This window comes from Dama dama, chromosome 10, assembly GCF_033118175.1.
Source record: "Dama dama isolate Ldn47 chromosome 10, ASM3311817v1, whole genome shotgun sequence".
NCBI lineage: Eukaryota > Metazoa > Chordata > Mammalia > Artiodactyla > Cervidae > Dama > Dama dama.
In genome coordinates this window covers 2,518,598-2,541,185 of record NC_083690.1, presented here as the reverse complement: position 1 = coordinate 2,541,185, position 22,588 = coordinate 2,518,598, and the positions used below count along the sequence as shown (strand labels likewise).

Genomic DNA, 22,588 nt, shown 5'->3' with positions numbered 1-22,588 from the left:
TCACCAGGTCATGTTGGAGGGGTGCAATTGGTGAGGACTGTGACAGCCTTTGTTTACTGATCTGGCAGGAAATACTCCATTTCTCAGTTTCCTCCTCTTGATCTGGAATTCGACCAATATTTGGGAGACTTTACATGACCAAGTCATCCTGAGTCAGGCAAAAGTTCCTGTTGATATGCTGCTCCAGCTGCTAATTTCTGGATTAGGCCCTGTTGATAATTAAAGATTCTCTGGATCCTCCATCTTATTACTTACCACTATGATCCAGGAAATGTTTTCCCTTGTTGCTTCTTCCCATGCCTGGGAATCACACTATCACAATTATTTTATGAGTCCTAAATGTGATCTGTTTCCCCAAGATGTTTAGCGATCATCAGTTCTGTTGGCAGCCAGGCTACACAGTGGGTGCCATAAGAGACAATAGGACCTGAGCAATGCCACCAGCACCACTGACAGAGTCACCGTGCAGCAGGGAGACGCAGGGGATAAACGGTTTGGAAACAAAACGATGCTTCGTGTAACTAGTTAAAATCCAGTTGCAATAAGCCATGAAGTCCACAGGAGAGCCAGCTGGAAAGCGAATTCTGGCAGGATCAAGTAGAGAGAGAGAAAATGTTTTCATCTTTGTTTACAGAGGCATATTTTATCAACTTGTAGTAGGTCACAGCATAAGAGAACAGGTTTTACTGGAGAACAAAGGTTTAAGCTAGTGTATTTTCCACCATGGAGCTGATGGGGGTGACCCACGTGAGTTGTGCCACGTGTTGTGCATGTGAGCTGAGAGCACAGCAGATCCTCCAGGTGGCGCCTCAATTGATGAATCACAATGTTTAAAATAAACACGAGTGGGCTGTGCAGGAGGCCGTAGCGGGGTGGGCAGGGGTCTGGCAGGGAGCCTGGGCTGTGGACCGGCCGAGTTGGGTCACTTGCCGCCGGGTCTCTGGTGCAGAGCAGCGCCCACCCTCACTCCCGCGTGTTAGGTCTGCCTCCAGGCTGGTCAGGGCAGCCGCATGTTTACGTGGCCTGGATGCTTGACCCCCGTTCCCTGTCAGAGCAATACCTCCCGCCAGCCGTTGCAAATTAAATGCTCCCTGTGACCCTTGCCTCTCTTAAATTCATGCTTTAAAAACAGCTTAATGAGGACTTTACTGGCTCAATCAGAAGTTTTTATTAAAACCCATCAGTGCTGGAGTGGAGCCTGCCTGCAGGAAGCTATTAGCCAGCCTCGAGTTCAGAGCTGCTGTGGCCACAGCAAGGCCACCAAAGTGTTTCCAGACCCTTGCCAGCCAGCTCAAGCTTTGCCTGGCCCTCACATCAGCCCTGTGTCCCAGAAAGCAGTTTCTTGTGATTAAATTCCCGTGATCAGAGGCAGCCAAGGACACCCTGCCATGAGCTTGCCCTTCCAGGGAGCCCTGCCTCCCCCATCCCAGTCCTCCGGCCTCCCAGAGATGTGGGTGCTGCTGGGCTGTGTGGCTCTGGCCTCGTGTCTGGTCGTGTCCTTGGAAAGGCAGCCTGGGTCAGGTGACTCGGGGCCGCCATGGGCCCAGAGGTGGTGGTGGTTCCCAGAGGGAGGCAGGAGGCGCCACTGTGTCCTCACCATGCGTGGCCGGGAAGGGGCCCTCCTCGCTGGGGTCCCAGCGCCCGCCTGCCCCTCTGGCCTGAGCCTCCTCAGGGTGCTCTGGGCCTTGCTCTCTCCTCTCTGTCCACTCCTGGCCACAGGAAGCACAGTGCAGGAGACCCGCTGCCCAGGGGAGGGGCTGGGGTGGGGGAACCAAAGGCGCCACCCCACGTTCAGCACCTGCCTGACCTCCGTCCTCACCTGGAGCCCGCTCAGCTCTGCGCACAAGCATGGACACGGCTCGCTGGCGTCCCCGCACGGCCGTGTCGGGTCCCGCCTTTCTCTTTTCTCACTTGGCAGACTCTGGTGACCGTCACGTAGTGGAACCGAGAAGAAAATATATTTTCAAGACTTTTTTCTTGTTTACCTGATTATTGAGGCTTTAGTTGTTCTGAATTTCTCCCATCATATCTCGTTACCTGTTTGTTTCTAAAACAGAATAAGCAGAATTTTAGAATACTGAAGAAACCCTGAGTTTGAGGGCTTTTGTCTGGAATCTTCTAAATTGCCTCGTACTTTTATTCAGTCGTGTAGATGTTGGGCCAGTGTTTCCTTTTCAGTTCACAGTATAGCTGATGATGAGCATCGCGGTGGGCGGAAGGCTCCTGGGTGCCAGCGCCCAGGCCGTCAAGGCAGGCTCGTCAGCACCTGGTTCCTAGAGGCCCGAAGCTGGTCTTGGAGCCCCGGTCTGCTTGCTGACCAGCTGCCCTCCCCTTGCCCCCAGGTCCGGCCCCATGCGACTCTCCTGTGACAATCAGAGCCTGTGTGGCCCCCCGCCCTCCCACTGCACAGTAGCCATGTGCCTCCTTTCAAAGAACTGGTTTTATTTATCAGATTTTTTTAAATGTGTTCTGGCTCATTAAATTTTACTTTTTATAGGTCACTTCCTCCTGAGAGGAAAGAATTTAGTATTTTCTAAGATCTTGAGTTGATTAACTCATTATTTGTCCATTCTTCTTACCTGAAATGAAAGCATGGAGACGGGTGGTCACCCCCCTGTGACTGGTCTCAGGCCCCTGTGGGCTGAGGCCCGGTGTCCCTGACAAGGTGCACACACTCAGTTTCATAACCTTCAGGTGTTGCTGCCTCTTTAGCCCAGGTGCTGTTTAAAGCGGGTCAGAAACTCCAGACACTTAAGGCTTTGTAGGCTATCTCTGGTTGGTCAGTTTCTGATTGTATTACACTACAACCAGAGAGTATGGCCTGGAGATGGTTCCTTTCATTACTTTTTAAGTTAGGTGTGTGAGTGGGTTAGAAATGCAAGATGTATTACACAACTTGTAATACAAACAGCTCACCGTGGTTTTTCCTGCGCTCACCCCGTCCTGTTCTCGGGGTGACTCCATCTCCCCAAGCAGTTCTGCCTGTTGGGTTTCCATTGGGTTTATCCAGTCATGTTTCTGTCGGTTTATCCAGTTGGGTTTCCATCGGGTTTATCCAGTCGTGTTTCTGTTGGGTTTCCGTTGGGTTTATCTGGTCGTGTTTCGCTCGGGTTTACCTGGTCGTGTTTCTGTCGGGTTTACCCAGTTGTGTTTCCATCAGGTTTACCCGGTCAGGTTTCCGTCGGGTTTACCCAGTTGTGTTTCACTCGGGTTTACCCGGTCGTGTGTCCGTCGGGTTTACCCGGTCGGGTTTCCGTCGGCCGCTCCTGCTGCGTCACCTCTGGACGTCATCCGTGCACTTCCCGCTGCTCTTCTCCCACCTCCCTAAAGCTCTTCCTCTGTCTCAGGTCAGCCGTCACAAGTGTCATTAAGTTAATATTTGGTCTTTACACTGCAACTATGTAAATATTGTTGAGTGCTGAGCTGATAGTGAAGTATAATAATTTTCTCTAATAACTTTCTTTGGCGGGGTCCACACAGCTTGTGGGATGTCATTTCCCCAAGCGGGGATTGAACTCAGGCAATGAAAGCCCAGAGTCCTAACCGCTGACGGCCAGGGCGCTCCCTGGCTGCCTCTTCCTTTGCTTTGTTTTTCGTCTCTGATCACGCTTCACTCAGCAGCTTTTCCACACTCACCAGCACAGCAGCTGGGCCCCTCCCGACACTGCTTATTTCTTAGTGACGGGACATGTGAGAACCTGTCAGCGCCCCTCAGTCCACAGAGGCTTCTGCTTGCCCACCATTACCATTTGGAGTGCAGACTTTCAAGGCCTTGGATTGGGGTGGTGGGCAGGTGGACGCTCTGTCCGAGCCGGTACCACTGATGGACTCGGTACCCTGTTCATCCCAGGGCCCGTGTGGTCCGGGAGCAGGTGCCTCGCTGTGCTGGGGTGAGGCCAGAGGCGCAGCATGTCCCCACTGCCTTCTTTCTGGGGGTGTCCTGGAGTGCATCCTCAGGGTCGTTTTTAAGAAGCCCTTTTCTTGATCACATTTGCACAGAACAGCTAAAAGCAGCTGGCGAGATGGTCCTTGTCTGTTTCCTCAGCATTAATTGTCACCTGTCTGAAGCGAGGTCCACAGGCAGGCTTCATTCCCATCGCCCCAGCGCTGCTCCCATACCAAGGACACGCCTGTGTCCTGAGCCTGAAAGGCTCTGAGGAGCCAGCGAAGGCCCTGGTCTCAGCGAGCCCACCGCAGCCCACAGAGAAGGCCCTGGTCTCAGCACCGCCACGGCCCGAGTCCGGAGCACGTCCCTGGAGCATCCCGGCTCCCATGCCCCGTCGTCAGGCGCAGGAGGAGCACAGCGTCGGCAAGCCTGCCCTCTGCCAGCGCGGTAACAGGGAGGGACAGTTAGGTCGGCCTGGGGCAGCAGCTGTGTGCCGGCTCCTTTTGTGAGAGCTTTGATATTTTAAACGCGGACGCCGTGCTTTGTTGCTGTCACGACAGCAGCTCTTGTCCGGGTGGGCCCGCTGAACGGAGGCCGACGCCGGCACAGTTCCCTCCCGTGAGCAGCTCCCAGTGCGTCTAGCAGGACTGGCGGCCGTGTCCTCCGCTTACCGGGGAGGGGCCGCCTCCTTAACCCAGGGTTCTGCACTGATCATGGGATGCTGGCTCGTCTCCGGTTCATGTCCGCTTGACCCGGTTTTCCATTTGGCTTCAGCGTCAACGGCTCTTTTGAGCATTCAGAAGACAGACCGGATTCAGGGGTGAAACCTGCGTGGTGTCCATGGACCCGTGTGGGCCTCGGCAGGGACTGCTCTCCCCAGGGGCTCCTCCAGCCCACTGCAGCCTGCACCCCCACTACCCCTGACGTAGGTCTTTGGTGGGTGCCAAAACCCTCCCCACAGTGCGTCTGCCTGGTTCCCGCTGGAGTGCGTCTCGGCTCTGAGCCTGCAGGGGGCATGGGGCTCAGGTCCTCTGAGCAGTCACAGGCAGCAGCGGGCAGCTCCCTGGACAGGAGCCTCAGTGGGGCTCCAGGCACCTGGCTCAAGCCGGGCTGGTGGTGTGCTTGCGCATCTTGTCGAGAACCCCGAGTCCTCGTGTCCTGAGTGTCTGTGGAACAGCTGTGCTTGCTGTGAGGTCTCCGGAGCTCGGGGGCCTCCTCGGGCTCTGCACAAAGGCTGGGTCTTGGGCTGGACCCGGGTGGAGCGCTGGGTGGAACAACCTGCAGGCAGAGCCCCCAAGCAGTGGCCCAGTTGGCAGTGGGATGGGCCACAGCCCCAGCCACGCAATGTTGGGGGGCGGCTGAGGCAGAGCCCCCAAGTCCACCCTCTCCAGGCAGCTCATCCTGATGAAAAGCGTCAGCAGAGCCTCAAAAAGATCTGACGTGGCTTCCCAGTCTGTTCAGAGTCCCCAGAGCCCTCCGCCCAGCCCCTCCATGGACATCTTACTGAGCCAGCCCTGGACACTGTAGCTGGACTGGAGACTCAATTGGGCTTGTCTGCTGTTTTCTCAGGACTGGGCAGGCTGGTGGCCGCCCCTTTGGAGCACGTCGTGCGCCTCTGGTGGCCTGCCCCCCGGGCTCCTGCAGCAGGGCCGGAAGGCAGGGGAGGGCGCCCCACTGTTAGGGAGTCAGAGGCTCAGGTGGGGAGCTGGTTACACACACGATGCCTCTGCTCTGGTTACTCCACAGTAGGGTTCACTCACCACAGTGCTATTCAGCGTGCAAGGCCATGTTTATGCCATGTTAAGCAGTGTGTCCTCTATTCCATCTTGCCTCTAGAAACTGTTTTGAAATCTGTGACCAAGGAGTTAACCAGATTTACCTCTGGGTGAGCAGGTAGCGCTTCCTGCTTCTTTCTGGTTCCAAGTTATCTTCACTAAACATTTTTGCTTTCTGTTAAGGATGAATATGTTAGTTTTAGTAAGTTAGCTTTAATAAGTGAAATCAAAGGTGAGTGGACATGAGCTGGGCCAGGGTCATCCACAAGAGCTTCTAAAAGCCCGGTTGGTGGCTGTCCAGGCTGGAGGAGTGTCTCCACCTGACATGAGGGGCTTCACGCCCTGGGATGAGTCTCAGAGTCTCAGCAAGGAGGAGGCGAAGGTGGGGTGCAGGCAAGGTTCAGGCCCCACCTGAGTTTGGGGTAGGGCCCAGCATCCTGGGATTTGGGAGGGTGCAGGTCTTCAGGGCTGGAAGGTAGCAGGGTGTCCAGCCACCAAGTAGTACCCACCTTCAGCCAGTCCCAAGGTGGGCCTGCTCCTGGGACCGCCTCCTGGCAGGAGGTGCTGGCCCAGGGATGCCTGGACCCCACAGACGGGCCATCCTCCCTGGGGACAGTCCTTACATGAGGGCCTTCTGGGGTGGTGTCAAGCAGGCAGGGTGGGGCTGGGACGATCTCAAGGTCTGAGCTTCCAGACACCCAGCCACAGGCGCAGAGAGCTCCTTGCCTGGCTGCCTCCTCCTCTGTGCCCAAGGCTGGGGCTGGGGGCAGGGGTCACTGGGACCCTGCCAGGCACTTGGCGCTGCATCAGCGCCCAGTAAGCTCAGTGCCCTTCTGCCCATGCCCTCTGTGCTGTGTCTCGGCTTCTGTCCTTTTTGACGGTGAGGAATCTCCTTTCATCTAAGGAAGAGCTGTTTGATCTCCTTCAAGAGCAGCAGCGGGACCCAGGGATGAAAGCACAGAAGCTGGGCCCCGTCCTGCAGGCAGCCCTCCAGCCGCGGGCCTCCCAGACCCTCCATGGCTGGGCCCCTCCTTCCTGTGTTCCGAGTGTGCATGTGTGGCTTTGTCTGGAGGCTTGCATGGTGGTCTGTTATTGATACATCCATGCATCTCAGGCCTTAACTTGGTGAAAAGCACCGTCCAGGATGGAGGGAGTGGGTCTCACCCTGGTCCATCACACTGGACAGTGAGGTAAGGATCGGGCTTTCACCATAAACACTGTCGTGCCTCCCCTCCCGCCCCCACCACTCCCACTTGGTTCACGGCCCGCATTTGGGACAGCCAACACTGAACGTTTGGCTCATCTTCAGTAACGGGATAGCTCTCTTCCTCTCTTTCCCTTCGGAGTGTGCCAGAATCAGCCGTTTTGTCATAACACCAATGGAGACCTCTGCTAGAAAAGGTCAGGGTGTGCGGGTGGCAGCAGGTGCTTTGGTGTGGGAACAGGCGGTCCTGGGCGGTGCCCTCTATCCCACCCAATCCCTGAACTGGACAGAGCCGCCCGCTGCACAGAGAACGCGGCGTCTGCCCCGGGTCCTGCCCTCCCCGCGAGTCTCCGCGCGGCTGCGCTCTGCGTGGGGGGCTGTGGCAATGCCCACTCAGGGCGGGCTCTGCTCACGCCTCACTCCCGCCTCTGGCAGCACCTGCACTGCCCGAGTGGGAACACTGTCAGAGGCGTCTGTCAGCCTGCGTCCGCCTCCTCACGGAGGCCATCACTCTGAAAAACACATCTCTTGCTTTGTTGTGGAAGAAGTTTTGTGTTTAGAGTTACACCTGAATACTTTGTTCAGACTCAGAACCACAGCCCCAGGACGGTGACTTGCAGCTGTCCTGTGAAGCGGACACAGTGGGTCTGCCCTGACCTCCTCCAGCCGCGTTCAGGGCGTCGTCTGCGCGTGGCCAGCGGACCTGGCCTGCCCAGGCCGGAGGTGGCTCAGAGCTCGCCCTCGTGTCCAGGGGCCCCGCTGTAGCACCGCCTGCCTCTCGAGAGGAGTCTGACACGCTCTCTGAGACAAGCCCCAGCTAATTCTCATGCACAGGAAACAAAAGACAAAGAAACAGTAAGGCACCGTACTCTCCAGCCTGATATATGTTAAATGTTTGGAATATATTAATCCTGCGAAATCTCTGTTGCCAAGTCTCATTTCCGGTGACAGGAAGCATTCCTGTGCTTACCCCAAGCCTGCAAAGCCAGCCAAGGCCATTACTGTGGGTCTTGTTTGGGGCTGGCTGGTGACACCTGCGTGGACCAGAGCAGCAGGGGACACCTGGGGCTCTTAAGTCTGGTTGCCACAGCAACCGAGAATTAACCAGCACTGTGACCAAGTGCAGCAGGAGGAGGGTCACCGCGCAGGTCACACGGGTCACTTCCTGTTCCCTGCAGCGCCCAAGGACGTCCGTGAGGCACAGGCTGGCAATTTGCTAAATGCTTCCTAACTGGGAGCATGCAATTCTAAATTATTTTATTTAAAGTGTGAAGCCTTTAACCAGCTCTTTCAAATTCACCATCCAAGCTCTGGCTGAAATCTTCACAGATGTGAGAAGTAACCAGGAAGCTCCTGTCCCAGAAGACCTGCCCAGCTCACACCAGCTCTGGAGGATTCCTGGGCAGATGGGGTCCTGGGGGTGGGGGGGCAGTGGACTGGAGGCCAGGCCCAGCTCAGGGCAGTGGGGAGAGTGGGGGCGAGCAGGCGTGGCTGCACGTTTGGGCGGCAGCGTTAGTACCTCCGGGGCCTGAGGGTGGCCCAGGCTCCCCGAGGACAGGCCATCTTTGCAGGCGGTTCCAGTAGCTGGAGGGGTCAGCGGACCTTGGCAAGGCCCCACGCAACGCGGGGCCTGTGGGAGGGGTATGAGGGAGATATGAGGGCTTCCTTTCTTCACCGGACAGGCTTGCGGCCACCTGGTGCCCCATCCAGGCGGGAACGACAGACACGCGTGTCCCCATGACGTGTGGCGGCCGGCAGTTGCTTGTAAACACCAGTGGGAGAGGTTTCCCTCAGGTTCTATGTGGCCTCCCTTATGCTTTTTACCTGGTCTCATTTTATATTTTGCCTCAACCAAGAAGGGAGGTGTTGTGAGTCGCGTGTTGCGCAGGGCGTGCTGAATGGACGGCGGTGTTGGCAGGGGTCCCGTCTGGGGAACGGTGGGTGGAGGGCTCAGTGTCGGGCCAGCCACAGTGCGGCCTGCCCCCCGGCTGGACACTGCACAGCAAGGCTGCCCTTCGCTTTTGAACTGTACTCCTCAGGGGTCCCGCCTGCTGCTCCAGCCCCTTCGTCTCCCGGCTGACCTGCGACCCCCAGCCCCCTCCCTCTGCCCCCTCGAAGGAGGTGTGGCCTCGGGACAGAGGAGCGTCCCCAGGATGTGTCCCAGGTGTGAAACGGCCCTTCCTTGGCAGCAGCGGCAGAGGACGGCTGCTCTGCCTGGAGACCTGCAGCTCCGCGTCCCGGGAAGGTGCCTTCGCTGTCTCCCGCTCCTAACCGTGAGGCTAGTGGGCTTCCTGCTCACCCTATGGGGGGCACTGTCATGAGAAGGATCCTTGCCTGCCACACTTAACACCTCTCCTAAGTAACTGTCACAGTTCCGAGGCGGCTGTGAGGCTTCAGCTGCTTCGGAGCCCTGGGGCGGCTGTGGCCGCTGAAACCTGCTTTCGGTCACCTTTCCTCCCTGTGTATGCTGCCCGTGACCCTGGGTGACTGACCACAGCACCTGGGGGGCCCCTCTGCACCCCCAACGGTCAGCAAGCATCTCCCACAGGAGCAGCCTGGCCCCACTCGCATCTGTCCTGCAGCGCGATGCCCACCCCGTGGTGGCCGTGTGCTCTGCAACGCAGGCCACCTGAGGGCGGCTTTTCTGATCCTTGGTCCTCAACGTTAAGAGCGTCTCCACTCTTCACAGGCCTAGAGGACATGGCGTGCCGGCACCATGTCCAGGAGCAGCTCTTTGGGGAGCAGGTGCCCCAGGTGTGGGCAGTGAGGTCAGCCAGGAGGCTGAGGGCCATGTTCAGCACACCATGGGCCTCCCTTGGCTGCAGGTGGCCCTGGCAGACATGGGCCAGAAGAGGGGCACTCGGAGCTACGGTCTGCCCACCCGCAGCCACTCTGGCCCACAGGTGCCCGCAGCCTGCAGGGTGGGGAGTGTGTCTGCACTCAGAGCTGGAGACCACTGTCAGCAGCCGGCCTGAGCCCCAGTCAGGACAGGGTGGGACGACACCGCATGTCCCTGTCGGGCCGTCCCCTGAGACAGTGGGTAAGCGGCTCCTCGGGAAAGGGGGACCGCGGAGCCGCCCACACTCTCCTCTCCCACGTGCAGGGTGGGGTGCCACCCCTCAAGCTCGCAAGGACACCTCCCACACGTGCTGGGCCAGCCCAGAGCTGCAGCAGTGGGAGTGTGAGCCACAGACGGGGTGGTCAGGCAGGTTCCCTGCCGTTTGCTCACCACCACCCCAGAGCCCCTGGCGGGAGGTCCCCTGCTGCAGGCAGAACCTTCCGGCCCCGTGACAGGCCTGCGCTCGGCGAGGGGCGAGGGGCGAGGGTGCGCGTCTGGAGAAGGGCTGTCCCCGGGCCCCGGAGAACAATGGGGCTCCTTGTGCACGCCGCAGCTGCTGACCCGGCGGAAGAAGCAGAGCAGGTGGGTGCTGGCGAGCACTGACTGCAGCAGGCCTCGGCCTGGAGGGCAAGACGGGGTGCCCACGCCCCGCAGGGCGAGGCAGGTTCTGGGAGCGGGGAGCAGGCGGGAGGGCAGGTGACACGTGTGTCCCCAGGGCAGCAGGCCCATCACCTGCTTCCCGGCACTTAGCAGCTCTCTGGGCGCCACCATTCGCGCGTCGCTTTGATGGGTGTCACTCAAGCAGCCCATTAAAATTCTGTGTGTCGCGTCTGTGCAGAGTGAGGTGACAGGGAAGGCAGGCTGGGCTCTGGGAACCCCCTCCGCCCACCCACGTGGGCCCTGCGAGCTGTGGGGGGCCTCTAGGGATGCGGGCCCCTCACGGGTGGGCACGTGCTGCTCCGGCCTTGCCCTCTCCGGGGCCTGCCCGCTCTCAGGGCCGAGCAGAGGTGGATGGGGCCAAGCGGCCTGTGAGGGCCCTTCCCAGAGTGAAGTCCGCCCAGAGCCATGTTACTGCCTCTCCACGTTCTGCTGCCGTAAACCGCAGGTTATAAAATGCCCCACGGCACTGGAAAGGAGTCCAGACTTAACGATCACAACCTCTCAGGACAACACCAGAGAAGCTGTTGAGAAAGGAAGAGTCCACTTCTTCCTGTTGAGACAGAAAGGGGGTTTGAAGCGCGTTGAAAATCACAGGTCGTCTGTGTCCATGATGAGGACAAGACCTGGACGCAAAGTGGGTGGCTCCAGTGTGCAGACCCTCGAGGTTCTACACAAGGAAGACCCTTCCTGCTGTCCTGGCTGCAGTTTCCGGGGGGCCAGTGGGTCCCTCTCCCCTTGGCCAGTCACCCTGGGCTCCGCTTTCCTCTCCTGATCACAGGGCCCCCTCAGGGCTCTGGGGCCCACCTTGCTCAGCTCCTACCTAAGGGCATGCCTCCCCGGCACCATCCAGGCTTCTCCTGCTTCTGGAGTCACCTCCAGACGGCGCGGAGTGCACGCTGCCGTCCCCAGAGCCCGCAGCCCAGAAGGCTCGGCCGAGGCGGGCGGGGCTGCCCCCCAACACCCGCACCGCTGCTTCCAGGTGCCGCTCTGCAGCAAACTCGCCCGCTTCTTTCTAAGAGGAGAACTGAGTTTCAGAAATCCACAAAGTGAGTGAGAGTCAACGGGATTTCTACCTGCATATTTTACTAGGAAAAGTTTCAAACTGCCGAGTTTCAAACAGTTGTGCAGGGAAAACCCACAAACCCACCAGCTCCACCTGCCCTGGCTGGTGCTTTACTCATTGGCGGCGGCGTATCTGTGCGTTTCTCCTCTGAACACTCGGTGCTTCTCAGAGCGAGCAGCACAGACGCCCAGCCCTTAAGGCTGGGGTTCAGAATTCATTCAGGTTTGTCTGGGTTTTGAGGAAGACATTTACAAACACTGGGCACTCAGGAGCGCTGCCCACACCTGCGTCCCTCACACAGGCTCCCGGCGGGAAGGGCGACCATGCCCCCACCTGGCGGGGCCTGGACCTGCATCCCCCACCCCCAGCCAGCTCCCCCTCACCAGGGCTGCTGGGATCGCGGTCTGCTCTGTGCTCAGCACCTCACACCCGGCGCCCGCCTCTCGCGCCCGTGGCCTCCCCGAGGATGGCTGCATCCCGCCTGGGCCGCGGGCTCTGCCACGGGTGCTCCGGGCAGCTGCTACTCACGCGCTCTCTGTTCCTCAGGGTGGGAGTCCCAGCTCCTGGAGACCGGCTTCCTGGGCATCTTCCTCTGCCCTCTCTGGACGCTGTCTGCGCTGCCCAGGGGCACCCCCACGTCCCGGGTCATTGTGTGGGGCTTTCGGTGGCTGATTTTCAGAATCATGCTCGGAGCGGTAAGTACAACCTTCTCCTGTTAATATCTGGTAGGGACGTGCCCTCCTGCCACTTCCCTGAGGTCCACGGGCCTGTTTCTGAGCCCGTGACTCCCGCAAGGCTCGGGGGACAAACGACACTTGGGGAGGCCCCCGTCACTCCTGCCCCCAGCCCTCCTAGGTGTGTGGAGTGTCCGACCCCACCCCAGGGAAGCCTCCCGTCTCCTCCCGACCTGCCCGTGTGGCTGGTGTCGCTCCTGAAGGCTGGGTGCTCAGCGTCCCCCCTTCCTGCCACACGCTCCTCGAAGCCCTCGGGCCAGGCCCCTGCCCTCCACGCGGCCGGCAGAAGAGCACGTCTCGGTTTCAGCTACACCTGCGAGCTTCCAGAAGCTTAAAATAGGAGTGAGGGGCTCACCAGGCAGAGGCCGCGCGGCTCTGCACGGTGCCTCCCACCTCTGCCCTGCTCCTTCCGCTTGCATCACACCATCCAGACAGGCTGGCGTCTGTCTGCTCTAAGCTGTTCCTCGTGGGCGACCACGCGCCTGCGGGGAGTGGGGCCCATTCGGCTGGCACGTCCCTGCCCCCTGGCCCTGCCGGCCCCCTCAGAGCCGCAGTTCTCCAGGCGTCAGCAGCCACTGTGACTCGGAGGGACTCCACGCCCCTCCTCATCCATGTTCCATTTACTCGAGGGCATCTTACATGAGAGGGGCCGCGTCCCTACAACACGGTGTCCTCCAGGCCCTCGGTGTCCGACACCCTTGTTCCTGCCGGCCGCAGCCAGCACTGGCCCTCCAGCGGGACAGCGTGCCCCCAGGACGAGGCGCCATGTTCAAGCTCCTCACAAAGCCCCACCCCCGACACCAGGTGTCGAGCTGGGGATGAGCTCCGTGGGGTGGGGGTCAGAGGGGTGGGGCGGCCTCCTGACCAATCGGGTAGGAGCGGCTGCGGCATTGGGAAACCCTGCATCGGATGACTGTGTGTCCAGACTCCAGGGTGAGGGCAGTGCTTCCCTCATTCACACTTAACTGGAGAGTGGGCGTGGCTCACGGGGCCCTCTGATGAAACAGGAAACCACGCGCTGTCCTGACAGCGCACAGGCGTTCTTAGCTTCAAATCTGTCTTAGCAGTTCCTTGTCCACCCAGGGCTCCACTCTGGCTTCTCTGTCAGCTGGCTTTAAAAAGCATGAAAATGTACGCAGTGTTTCAAAGGCGTGTGTCAGGACCTCCTAGGATGGCAGCCTCGTGTGTGGCACTGAAGCCAAGGGCCAGGGTGGAGCCCAGCCGAGCGGGTGCAGAGCCCGGGGTGGCGGAGCTGTTGGGCCACGGAGCACAGCTCGCTGCCGAGCAAACTCCCACACGACCCAGAGGCGGTGAATCATTAGCATGTGGTAAAGCACCTTTTATGGCGTTTTGATTGACAGCACCAGCTGGATAAAAGATTATCAGGTGCACTAAAAGGTGTAATTACTTGATTCTGTCTGTACACTGGATATTATTCGCCGTCCTTTGTAGGAAAGCAGAGCGACAGGGCTGGCTTGATGCAAAGTAGGGGCAGCAGCAGGGGTCTGTCCGTGGAAGCTGGGCAGACCCGGTCCCTTACATGCCCGGGACCAGCCCATCAGGTTGCCCAGATGATCCTGGTCTCTGCCAGCATCTCGAGGATCCACATCACACCGTGCGTTACAGCCTGAGGAGCCGTCAGAGAGCCGTTAGAGAGAAGTAGCATGAGCGGCTTCGTGCACGGGCAGTGGGCACTTAGAGGACTCAGAGGTGGGTGTCCAGCACTGACTCGCGAGGGCCAGCGTGGCTGAATCGTCGTATAAACTGAGTCATTAAACACACAGAAAGCACCTCCCACCGAAAACCCCAGACCATGCCACTGACAAGTGCGGTCAAATATTTAAGGAAGAATCGATACAAACCCACACACGCTCATTCAGAGAACACCAGAGGGAACCCTTCCCAGCGCACTCCTGAGGCCAGTGGACAATGATATTTCAGACAGGGAGGTTCCAGAGCAGTGTTCCTTAAGGGCACAACAGAAACTCTCAAGGAACGGTCAGCAGGTGGTCCAGAGTACATGGAGGGGTCAAGTCCACACGGGTTTCCCAGGATGCAAGGCTGGTGGGACGTGAATTCAGCTCAGTTCAGTCGCTCAGACATGTCTGACTCTGCAACCCCATGGACTGCAGCACACCAGGCCTCCTTGTCCATCACCAGCTCCCAGAGTTTACTCAAACTCATGTCTATCGAGTCGGTGACGCCATCCAACCATCTCATCCTCTGTTGTCCCCTTCTCCTGCCTTCAGTCTTGCCCAGCATCAGGGTCTTTTCCAATGAGTCAGTTCTTCACATCAGGTGGCCAAAGTATTGGAGTTTCAGCTTTAGCATTAGTCCTTCCAATGAATATTCAGAACTGATTTCCTTTAGGATTGACTGGTTGGATCTCCTTGCAGTCCAAGGTAATTCACCACATTGCCAGACGTAAGGAAGAAAGAGATCAGACGACATATTCATCTCATTCGATGTAGAAAACGCATCAGTGTTAAAACACTTATTCACAATTAACAAAAAAGCTCTTAGCAAACTGGAAATAGAAGGAAATGTCTTCAACCTGATAAAAGATAACTATACAAACTGCCTACAGCTGACATCAGAAAGACTGAATGTTTTTTCCTGTAAGCTTGGGAACAGGGCAGTGCTGGCCACGCTCCTCATGGATACTCGGCAGTGTGTTGAAGATCTTCACTTGTTTTTAAAGAAAGAAAAAGTGATGAAAGCCCTGAGGACTGGAAGGAGGAAGTGAAATCACCTGTGTTCATCCCACACAAGGACGATCACAAGGGCCGCAGAACTAGGGCATGAAGCTGACCCATGTGCAGGAAGCGGCCAGTGTTTCCATCTGCTAGCAAAAACTGTCAGAAAACAAAGTTACAGATACACCCTAACAACCATAAAATACTTAGGAAGTGTTCACAGAAGTGTGACACTTGGGCCCTGAAAACCCCCAGATGGTGCTTAGAGGAGCCCTGGGCAAGGAGGTCTTCCTTGTTCGTGGCCAGCAGTCATCTGTCCACACACTGGTTAATAGATTTCATGCAGCCCCAACATAATCCTAGAAGAGTTTTCTTTTTTAAAATTGGTAAACTGATTGTTTGGTGAGCACGGAAATGCCCAGGACCGAGTCTTGAGTAAAGCAGTCAGCTTCATGCTGTTTGTGGGTCCCGGACGCTCCAGGGACCGTGGCCCTCGAGGTGCCAGGGAAGCGCTGGCGAGGCTGCGACGACGGGCAGGTCAGCATGTGCAGACGGCGCCACACTGACGTCAGGCGCGGCTGACGTTTGGACAAGGCAGTGAGTCAGGTTGGCTAGGACAGAAAGGAGCTTCCACCAGAGGTGCTGGGTGTCCATTGGGTGCACGAACCCCGCCCCCACCACACCTCCCACGACAGGCGGTTTGAAGTGCACAAACACATAAAACCAAGACACCCCTCGCAGATAATGTAGAACACCTTCAGTCCTGGGAGAGGCCAAGACTGCTCACAGCACAGAAACCACTAACCGTTAAAGAAAAATCATGGGTAAACTGGACAGTTAAAATCTTGAGTTCTTCAAAAGACACCATTGAGAAACGGCAAGCCACAGGCTGGGGGCTCACTCACAGAGCGGGCAGAGCCTCCACGTGGAGCCCGGGAAGGACGCAGCCCCCACTGACGACTGGTCACCCAGGAGAGGGAGAGGTCTGGGCAGGCGTGAGCACAGGCGGGTGTGCACACAGCCTTCCCAGCGCTGGGCGCCCATCAGCCCCACAGAGAGCAGAGCCCCACACACCCCAGGGCCGGGCTTTCCTGGGCAGAGCAGCAGGTGACGCCATGCCCTTCAAGCCTGGGAAAGACTGACCAGCAGCCCGCCAGGTGCTGCCGCTTCCTGCCTGTCTCCCCCGCAGACTGCAGGCCTGGCCTGTGCGTCGCGAGTTATCTTGTTTTTCGTTTCCACAGACGTGGAGGTGACATGACAGCCCCAAACTGTCCCCATAGCAGCCGGGGGGCAGGGGCGTCACCACAGGTGGGGGCCGCGGGCCCTCTTCCTGTAGGAGCCTGCTTTGGGGCAGGGGCTGCCTCGCAGGGATGTCCAGGGCCCACGAGGGCGGCAGCCAGAAGACGCGGTGTCGCCAGAGCAAGGGCCGTAGGAACCTGTCTGCTGCTGGATGTCAGTGGGGGCACCCTGCTTGTGGATGTTGGGGGAGGGCAGTGTGGGCCGGGGGGCGGCCTGTCGGCCTGCACCGCACTAACTAGGTTCTTAGCGTGGCTTTTCTTTTCCTGCGAGTTCTCTCTACAGTTTTCCAACATCTTTTACTACCTTTCCTCAGGTACCACATTGTTTTTATTATTGCTTCACATTTTAAGAGTTAAGATCTTAGGACCCTAAATTCTCACTGAGCAATATCACCACTAAAGTCAGCAGTTCTCACCGAGAGTTGCATCTTTGCTATGGCCGGAGCAGGTTGTGTTTTGTTGCTGTTGCTGTGTTTTGGGGGTTTTTTTTTGACCATGCCACACAGCTTTCAGGATCTTAGTTCCCTGACCAAGGACTGAACCGGGGCCCAGCAGTGAAAGCACTGCGTCGTAACCACTGGACAACAGGGAAGTCCCTGATGCAGGTGGTTTTTCCGTGAAGTAAATGGAGGGGTCGCAGCATGAAAGGAGGCTGCGGATAATTTGGGCAGGAGGACAAGCCTCCGGGCCGCCCCGGGGCAGCACGAGGATGTGCTTTTCTGTCTGTACCGGGCAACCCGCGTGCCTGCAGGCTGTGGAGGGCGGCCTGGGCCTGGTTACTGCCCACCTGTGCCGCCCGCAACTCCAGCCTCACACCTGCACACACACCCTGGGATCCCCACACTCTTTGCGTGCAGACCACACCTGTCTGGTTAACACACAAAAGCTGCATCTAAACTGGAGAAAGAGATGCCCCCAGGACCCACCGTTCTGAGGCCAGGATGCAGCAGGGCCAGCTGTGATTGAAGGCCCACAAGAAGACACTTTCTTCAGATAAAGGCGGTTTTGTCTGAGACTCAGCCATAAAGTCACCTGGACTCTTCTGAAAGTTTTGGGCCAGTAAATTTGACAACACAAATGAAATGGACACATTCCTTGTCAAATGTAGCTCACCAAAACTGAGACAGAAGGAAACAGGAAATTGAAAGGGCTTCCTTCCTATCTGGTAAATAAATTGGATTTGTAACAAAATGTAAAAAACCATTCCAGAAAGAATGTGTAGGCGCAGATGGCTTCAGCAGTGACATCAAACATCTGAAGAGGAGTAAGGCAGTCCTACACACACCCTGGAGAACAGCTGAGGCGGGGCCACTCCCCAGGTCCTTTCACGTGACCAGCAGAACCCGAGGAGGCCAGTGCAGAAGAACAGACCAGCATCCCTCACGGGCAGAGACATGGGGACTCCGAGCAAAACATCAGCCAATCGAGCTCGGCCATGAGAGAGGCGTGTCTTACCTCAGAAATGCAGTTCACTACAGCAGCAGAATGGAGCTGGAGAGCTGTCTGCGTCTCAGCACAGGGCACACAGAGGGGCCCACGCGAGGACGTCTCAGGCGGGGCTCCCGCGCCGTGATGGGGGAGAGCATCCACGCGTGATTAAACAGGCCTGCTGTCTCTTTCTGGTGCTGCTCTCCAACACTGCGTTGAAGTCCAATAAAGCAGGAAAAAGAAATAAAGGCATGAAGATTCCAAAAAAGGAAGTGAAACATTCACAAACATGATTATACAAAACCCAGGGAATCTTAAAAAGCAGCTACCAAAGTGAATACATTAATTTAGCAAGGTTGCAGGATACAGCAGATGTGAAAAATGAATGGTCCATCATATGCTATAAAGAAGGCATTTGAAAATAAAATTCTGAAAATACTATGGGCCATTGCTTGAAAACTCCAATGCCTCATAATAAATATGATTAAGGATATAGAAGACATGCATTAAAACTGCAAAACATTGATGATATGAACGTAAAAGACCTAGGTAAGCACTCAGGTGTCCCCCACTCACGGGGCAGAAGACTCAGTATTTTCAAGATGTCTTTTTCACCTGGATGTAACATGTTGATTCTAAAATTCACATAAAGAGAATCTTGAAAAAGAACAAAGTTGGAGGACTCACACTTCCTGATTCTTTTTTTTTTTTTTTTCCTGATTCTCAAGGTTAATTTAAAGCTGAAGTATGATGTTGATCTAAACTAGAAAAACAGATCCGTGGAGGAGAGGAGAGTCTGGAGAGAGACCCACCTCTGCTGTCAACTGACATTGAGCCAAGGTACCAAGTCAGGTCAAGGGGAAAGGAAAGTCAATCTTGCAAACAGTGCAAAAATCACTGGGTGTCTGTGTAGAAGGAGAAAATGAGCTTTGAGTGCCATTTCAGCAAAGAAGAGCAGATGCTCAGTAGGAAGAACCTCCTCTCCAGGAGTCAATCCCTGCAGTAAAATCTTATTAACGTAATAAAAGAAACACAGGGATGCAACACACCCCTCCCACCAAGAACAAATCAAGTAGGCATCTCGGCCACTTCCTTGCGGAGCCTGCAGTCTGTCACCCCAGCTCCTGGGAGGCATCCTGGGACTCTGAGGAACTCTGTCCAAGGGCTCTGTCCAGCTGCTCCCCCTCAAAGCAGCTCCCCCCCACCATCCCTCGTCTCTGAATAGCCACAGCAGGACAGTGGTGCCTGGACCTGAAGTGGTGGGGGGCCCTGGACCGTCCCCCCGACCTGCTCCACAGCTCTGGCAGGTCTGTCCCTGGCACAGGTCATCCAGGCAGTTTTCACAGGCTTTCGGGGTTTGGGGAGGAGGCATGATGAGCCCCCCACCAACATTACCGACGGTTTCCCTCCCTCCCTTCACATTCAGCCCAGAAGGTCCCCCACGGCCAACACGGTGCCCCCCACCTGAGTGCTGCCTTGGTGAGCTCAGAGGGCAGGTTTCTGTTTGACCCCACCTGGGAATCTGAAAGCAGACACTGCCCTATCCTGGAGAGAAGGGGCCCGTGGTGGCCCTGGGTTGGCTGGGACCCCTTCAGATGTGGACTGTTCAGTCCTGAGACCCCGAGCAAGCCCGTGTGCACTCAGGTGAGGTCTGAGCACTGAGCCGTGACCCTCAGATGCTGCGTCATCAAGAGTCGGGACACAGGGCTCCCCCACCTCTCGCAGAGCATGTGGGGTCCCATGGGTCATCTCCACGGCCAGAGAAGATGCAGGATGCTGCCAGATTCGATCAGAACTGAGGCACCCCAGCCCGCATGCCCACAGCTGTGGTCACATCCCCGACCAGCAGGCCTGCTCCAGGGAGAACCAGCCCCCTTCCCACACCTGCAGGTGGGCTGTGTCCACTTGTGGGAGGAGCAGGCAGAGGGCTGCTGCCTGTGCTTACAGATGAATGCAGGGTTCCTGGAGCAGAGCCTCTGAGGGGAGAACGGGATGCAAGGCACGTGCAACACTGGGGTGCTGACGGAGCTGGTGCTGGCTCAGGACCCGAGGCCGTCACCCCTACCCCCGCCACAGGCCTGGGAGCCCCCCCACCCACCCAGTTAAGTGTGGGGGGACTGATGTAGCATCAAGAAAGTGATGCTCTTTCTGTGGCCAAAGGCCTTCTTTCTCCCATTTCCAAGGGGGAGATTTTCAGAAGCGAGTTCTGGGACCTGTGAGCCTCCGAGAGAAGCCTTTCTGCGTCCCCTGGGCACCGCCCCCACCCGCTGCCCATGAGGTGAGGCCTGGGCCCCCTCAGCCGCCCCAGAATGTTCCAGGGTCCTGGCACTTGCCCTTTCCCCAAGGAGAGCAGGGGCTGTGTGGACAGCTGCAGGTCACTTGGTATCTTACTGGCCTGTCTGTGCCATTTTTTTGGAATTAATTTTGGGCTGAAAAAGGCTCAAAGAAGGCTTTGTTCCTTTGACACTTACTCTGGAAGAAAAAAAAATCCGTGGAAAATCTGACATCTGCATTGTAGAGAGAAATCAATAGATGGGAGGAATATAATTATCCTCTGCTCCCAGAAGAACATTTCAGATTTTTAAGTGTCTCATATCAGCTTAGAATTTGAGTGACATTTTAATTATTTTGTTTTTTTTCTTCTCTGCCTGGCGTGAATCTCGAAAGAGTGCCACTCTTGGGTTCCGGGGGATGTAGAGAGCGGAGCTGCGTTCACGGGGAGCATCATGTGAACGGGCACGTTGTCCTCAGGAGCCAGCGGGGCGTCTGGCCAACAGGATGCTGGGGTCTGCAGCACTGCTTCTATGCAGATGCAGCCGAGTCTAGGGCGTCCATGCTGGGAGCTGTCTCCTCAGTGCGTCCATGATCTCAGAAAACCCCATTTCCAGAGCCTTGACTCCACCCCCCAGAGTGACCTGTCTTGAGAGTCTGCAGACACAGCAAGCAGGTCCTCAGGCATGGCTTCACCTGACTGCGGGGCACCCAGGCCCCCGGGGTGGGGTGGTGTGGGACAGCCATCAGTGAGGATGGTGCCCAGGACAGTTGGGCATTGCGGCCTCTACAGGACACACGTATGAACTCACTGCTGGGCTGCATGGCGGACTCACACCCGGCCTGCGAGCTCAGCCAGGACACGGCCACTTGGCCTCACCATGGAAGCCACTGGTGTGGCTGCCGCAGGGCTCCACTGTTTCTTGTGTCTGTTCCACGTGCCATGGCATCCCTGCCTCCTACAGGGGCCCAGGCCAGGAGCTGGCTGTGCCCTCGGCCCATCCTGCAGGCGCCATGCTCCCGGCCAGGCCGGAGTGGGGCACGTCTTGTCTCCTGGGCAGGCACCCCACCATGCTGGCCGCGCGGCCGCCACAAGTTGGGCGACTCACACTGTCCACTCTTGGCTCAGAGCCCTCAACTGTCCCAAAGGCCTTCCCGTGTAGTCTGCTGTCTCTGTGACATGGTTCTCACCTTCCAGGGCAGCTGTCCCTTGAGACAGACATCAGGGCTGAACCTCCACGTCAAGCAACAGCCTCACTCCTGCCAGGGGACAGATGGCTTCTGACCACGTGGGGGTCAGGTGGAACTGTGATTCCCAAGGGCAGGTGAACAGATGTGTGGCAGACACGGGAGCCGACTGCCTTCCTGGCCACTGCAGAGCAGCATGCTGGCCACTGCCTGGCAGGGAGACCGGCGGGGCTGCCAGGAAGCTTGCCCACAGGAGCCCCTCTCTGCAGCGGGTTGCCCGGTGGACTGGGCAGCACAGGAGTCCCTGAGCCCGAGGTCTCCCGCATGCTGTGCCCTGAGTGCCGGGGTCTCCCATGTGCTGTTTCCCGTTGTGTCAACGGCGGGTGGATACTGTCTCTGAGGCCCAGTGGGACATCGTCCCTCCCCCATCTTCCATGCATTTCTAAGTCAGGCTGTGTTCTAGTGCTTTATGAATTTGCCTTTTCTAAAACCTCACGGTTGCATTACTGTGATGATGCTCAGGGTCTAAAAGGTGGGTTTTAAAGAAACACAGGAAGAACTGACGTTGTAAAAAGAGTGTTTCTTTTTCCTGCATTTGCTGTTACTCCTGAGACACTGAATGTTCCCTCCGGGAACACTGTTCCCAGTTTCCCTTCTGCGTCACCCCTGCATGTCTGTCCAGGGGTGGCTCACGGTCCTCTCCATCCTTGCAGGGCCTGATCAAGATCCGAGGGGACCGGTGCTGGCGGGACCTCACCTGCATGGACTTCCACTATGAGGTGAGCAGGGCGGCCAGGGTGGGTAGGGGCATGAGTGCACGCTGAGCCCACCATCCCCTCAGGACGGGCCCTCCAACTCCCTGCTGCTGCTGACCATGCTCAGGCCCACGCTGCGGTCTTTCCATGATTCACCTGAGGGCATCTGGCCTCAGAACAACCTTCTCCTCAGTGGCATCGGCTCAGCCCCGTTTGCCTGAGCTCCTCAAACCAGCCCTGTCGTTCTCGCCCAGTCTGGGCACCACCTGTCAGGCGGGATGTCTTCCTTCCCCGGGGCGGCATTGGCCTGCTCCCTCCGAGGGGGTGGGGGGTCCCAGAGTCAGGGTCCCGGTGCCCAGATGGGGGGCTAGAGAGGCAGGAGCTGGGGGTCCCAGAGTCGGGGTCCCGGCGCCCAGATGGGGGGCTAGAGAGGCAGGAGCTGGGGGTCCCAGAGTCGGGGTCCCGGCGCCCAGATGGGGGGCTAGAGAGGCAGGAGCTCGGGGTCCCAGAGTCAGGGTCCTGGCGCCCAGATGGAGGGCTAGAGAGGCAGGAGCTGGGGGTCCCAGAGTCGGGGTCCCGGCGCCCAGATGGGGGGCTAGAGAGGCAGGAGCTCGGGGTCCCAGAGTCAGGGTCCTGGCGCCCAGATGGAGGGCTAGAGAGGCAGGAGCTCGGGGTCCCAGAGTCAGGGTCCTGGCGCCCAGATGGAGGGCTAGAGAGGCAGGAGCTCGGGGTCCCAGAGTTGAAGTCCTGGCGCCCAAATGGGGGGCTAGAGAGGCAGGAGCTGGGGGTCC

At 57.7% G+C, this 22,588-nt stretch overlaps 1 protein-coding gene across 2 annotated transcripts in view; it reads left to right on the top strand.

The window, feature by feature from the left end:
- LMF1 (lipase maturation factor 1) overlaps positions 1-22,588 on the top strand; it is a 51,344-nt gene that overhangs the window by 14,541 nt on the left and 14,215 nt on the right. The window contains exons 4-5 of one of the 2 annotated variants that reach the window (XM_061152478.1): positions 11,974-12,122; positions 21,756-21,821. In XM_061152478.1, coding sequence (XP_061008461.1) covers positions 11,974-12,122; positions 21,756-21,821 — 215 coding nt within the window. Of the gene's footprint in view, positions 1-11,735; positions 12,123-21,755; positions 21,822-22,588 lie in introns of those variants that run through there. The other variant, XM_061152477.1, reaches the window with a different exon arrangement.